The following is a 3,952-nucleotide window of genomic DNA, read 5'->3' as shown; positions in this document are numbered from 1 at the left end:
TACATATTGTAACATTAAATAATCATATTTTTATTATATATTTCAATAAGAATGAATAGATTAAAAATGTATCGAATAATGATTAAAATGAAGAAAATTTTTTGTTAAAATTAGAGTGTCAAGAAGAATATAGAAAATTAAAAATATATTTAATAAGAAAATTTTCTATTCATTTGTTTTAATTTTATTATATAAAATGTTTTTAAAAAACAAATATATATTTCAGTTCTCTTGCTGCTCTTGGTTTAATAGAGAATAGTGCCACCAACATTGTCGCAGCAATGTTAGTTTCACCATTAATGGTAAATATTTATTTTAGAAATTTTATAAATAAAAGAATTATTTTTAATTTATAAAATATCTAAATTGAAATAAAATCATATCACCTATTGTAATTAACAATAAAAATTTATCATTTCAAAAGTGTCAAGGTGTAAGAACTTAGAATAAACAATAGAAACATATAATTAAATATTGTTTACTATACTTAGTGAGCCGAATATCAATTTACGAAATGATAGTAAATCTATTATAATTCGATCATTAAGTTTTCCATTTCTCTATAAATTTACATTTTCAAGCTCATTAAATCATAAGTAAATTAACATTTGTATAATAATAAGTAATAATAATAATTAAAAAATAATAAGTAAATTAACAAATAAACAAACAAAATTAACATAATTCTTAAACAATATTTTATAAATTTCGAATTATATTTATAAATTATAAATAAATAAAAATCTTACTGAATATAGCTCGTTTAAAATTTATCAAATAAATTATTGAATTATATATTATTTACAGGAAATATTGATTCAAAAACAAAAGTATCAAAATATAGTTTTTATAAATATAGCAGAAAGTTCTTCGGAGAATTCAAATGTTTCTCTTTAATATTAATTATTGTTCGGAATTGGATCATTTTTTCAATACTTTGAATATCGGAGAAGTACAAACCTTCTAACTCTCATGTTTGTAAACATTGATTCCGCGAATTCTCCAATATTCTAATCCTTACTTTCGAGTGTCTTACAATATTTTCCGCAGAGCAACGTCGGTTGGAATTCTCCAATCTTCTAAAGCTTTGCTTTCCTGGAGTTCTCAAAAGTTCTGGAGTTTTAGTCTCTGACGGCATGTAAGACTTTCGGCATACATACACCTATGCATCGTTGCCAGCTAAGTAAGCTGCCGCGCGGATATTTAAAGGAAGGCCTCACTATCTCAGTGAACCTAGCTCAGTGTAGAGGCATGGCATGGATCACGGTCTGTTTTAGCAGGATCGCGATGGAACAGTCGGTATCTCAACAGAACCGCCACGGAACAAACAAGCCATCAGATTCGTATGTGTATTCAACGGGCTTGTAGGCTCATTGTACTTATATCATTCGGTAAAACATTACAGCTATAAGCAATTTACTCAGTTACATCAATACATTGAAGCCATTACATTCAATACACGTTCGATTCTCAAGTTCGCAATAATTAAAAGCATTCACGAGTGCTGACTACAAAACAAGAACGGACACGATTACAAGAAGCAAAATTTCTAGACACTCATTCAAAGAATCCGACAAGGAAATTGTTTTACTGTAAGTATCAATAAAAAGGCCCTCCTACTAATGGGCAACTAACACAGGCACTAAGACATAGCGTGTGACGAATAAAGGCCAAACAAGGCCTGTTCGAGAATGCGAGAACATTTTTCCTTTTTTTGTCAGTGCAATCAAACATCTGGCAAGTAACATCGTAAAATTTGTATTTGGATTTCAAACTTCGCTTGCTCAAAATTTCTCACGCATTAGTGTCATAAAACATCTGGAAAAACAATACCATAAACACGGGAAAACCTATAGTTTTGACATCTGCATTTTCGTTCCGCTCGGCAACTCCATCATGCTTTACTGCAAGCGGACCTTCTTTCCCCTTCGCGCTGTCTACAAGTTGCAATGCTGTCACCAGATGTGTCAGCGGACCCCCCCACCCCCCCACTTGACGCTGTCAACATGTTATCGCATGCGGTAGCAGCAATGAGAGATCTGCTCATCATGAAGACCCAGAGACGACAAGGCCCTTAATTAACTCCGAAGCCAAAAGAGGCACTGTCCTCGCACTTTAAGGGAGGAGTCTCTGATTGGACAGAAAATAAGGGAAGGGGTTCACGTCAAATTCATGGTCAGCAAATGTATGTAAGGGGCGCAATTTTCAATACTTATTTACTTTTGATACTTAACTCTCTTAATACTTATCATTCGTGATATTTAACTGTCTTGATATTTACTCTTGATAGTTTTTCTTTAGTAGTATTTTCGTGATATTACTCTTTTTTGAAGTGTCTCTCTTTTATTGATATCTCTCTTTTAGTAATATTCTCTCAATATATTAAACCCTTGAGACATTTCATACTCAGTAAAGTTTTTAGTAAAAGTCTATTTAGTACTATTTCGGGAACGACTTACACTTCTTCGGATTGTCCATTAACACTGTTACTGGTACAGTAGTTACTACCCCGGAAGAACTACGACATAAACCCGTATGTCCACTAACGCAGTTCAAGAAACCGTAGTTACTTGTTCCAAGGGAGCTAGGACAATCCGCCTATCAGAGTCCGAAGACGAGTCAACGATTAGTCTTTGTAAGTAGTATCTACTACACTAATTATATATATATTGAGATTCAGAGTATTACATCGACAAGCAATAAGGACGAAGAAGCTACTCTTAAAACGACAGTGCGGAATAAATTCCAGTACGCGTCGTCAAGTTTCGCGCCCGCCAAGGGCATCTCACTTCGTAACCCTCACGTTAGTGCAAGTTCGGAAGCTTACGAAAGTAAGCAAAACCCAACGCAAGTGTAGGCAATCCAGTTTCGCGCCACTTGCAATATCTTTCAATCATAAAGCCGCATTCATAACCTCAGCCACAAACGTGCTCGTTCAAAAGGCGCTAGTATCGACGAACGAAACTTCGCGCCATTCGCCATTCATATTCAACAATCAAGATGCATAGATTATTGCAGAGTTGTCTCCGCAATACATCGCTTCAATCAAGAATTTAGTTCTACAAGTAATAATAGTAATACTAGTCAACCTTGTCATTAATAAATAACAGAATAAAAAGCATATACTTCAGCCATATCTTTATTGTATTATTGTAATATCCCTTCCACTTGTGACCTGTCATCGCTACCACGCAACACCCGTGGTCTCTGAGTTGTCAACGGCATCAAATTCTATCCGTCGAACCGGCCTTGATAAAATAAGTCGGAACGACGAGCTACATTTTGTACAAGGCCCTTCTAGAACGAAATAAGACACCATGTGTAACTAATAAAACTTTTCCAGTGAGGAGATCTCAATACGTTAACATCACGTGGCACTACATAAAGAAGTACCAGAGATTTACGACCTCTAATTTTTCAGTGTAATTATTTATCACCTCACAATATGTCAAGAGGAGCCGAAGATTTACGATCTCCTACCTCTGTATGTAGTGCATGTTGTTCGGATTTAAAGGGTTAGCTTATGGCTCGAACTACCTATTCAATAGTTCAGTGGGTTAGTCTCTCGGCAGGATAATTTTAAAGGAAATCAATAACAGACAAGGCTGAGAAATATAATATATTTATTTAAAAACAAGGTTAATGATTGTAAACAATTATTATAATATTGCACCGTTGTGTAGAAATAAATAATTCTGTTGGATTATTCAAAAGATGTGTTCTTGTGATTTTTATGCTATAGAGGCTTCTTTGGATATTGCTGTGTTGCTTTGAGGTTATGCTGATGTTGTCAATGTCAGCTGATGTCGTCAGTCAATCATGCTTGTGAGGCAGCATGAGAAGATGGTAGTTGAATCAAGTATGCTTGATTGATGAATAGCTATACTTGATGTGGTGTCAGATCTTAAATGGAATTTATTATGTAATCGATTATGTCTTTGATTATGTACAA

General features: G+C 34.2%; 1 protein-coding gene across 1 annotated transcript in view; it reads left to right on the top strand.

Annotated features, from left to right (window-relative positions):
- The first annotated feature begins 225 nt into the window (after positions 1–225).
- Positions 226–3,952, top strand: part of LOC105365849 (uncharacterized) — a 32,329-nt gene continuing 28,602 nt past the window's right edge. The window contains exon 1 of the mRNA XM_011504107.1: positions 226–302. Coding sequence (XP_011502409.1) covers positions 282–302 — 21 coding nt within the window. The 5' untranslated portion in view covers positions 226–281. The remainder of the gene's footprint in view (positions 303–3,952) is intronic.

The sequence above is a fragment of the Ceratosolen solmsi genome, unplaced genomic scaffold (assembly GCF_000503995.2).
Source record: "Ceratosolen solmsi marchali unplaced genomic scaffold, CerSol_1.0 scaffold26, whole genome shotgun sequence".
NCBI classification, from domain to species: Eukaryota; Metazoa; Arthropoda; class Insecta; order Hymenoptera; family Agaonidae; genus Ceratosolen; species Ceratosolen solmsi.
This window is presented reverse-complemented; position numbering and strand designations above follow the sequence as displayed.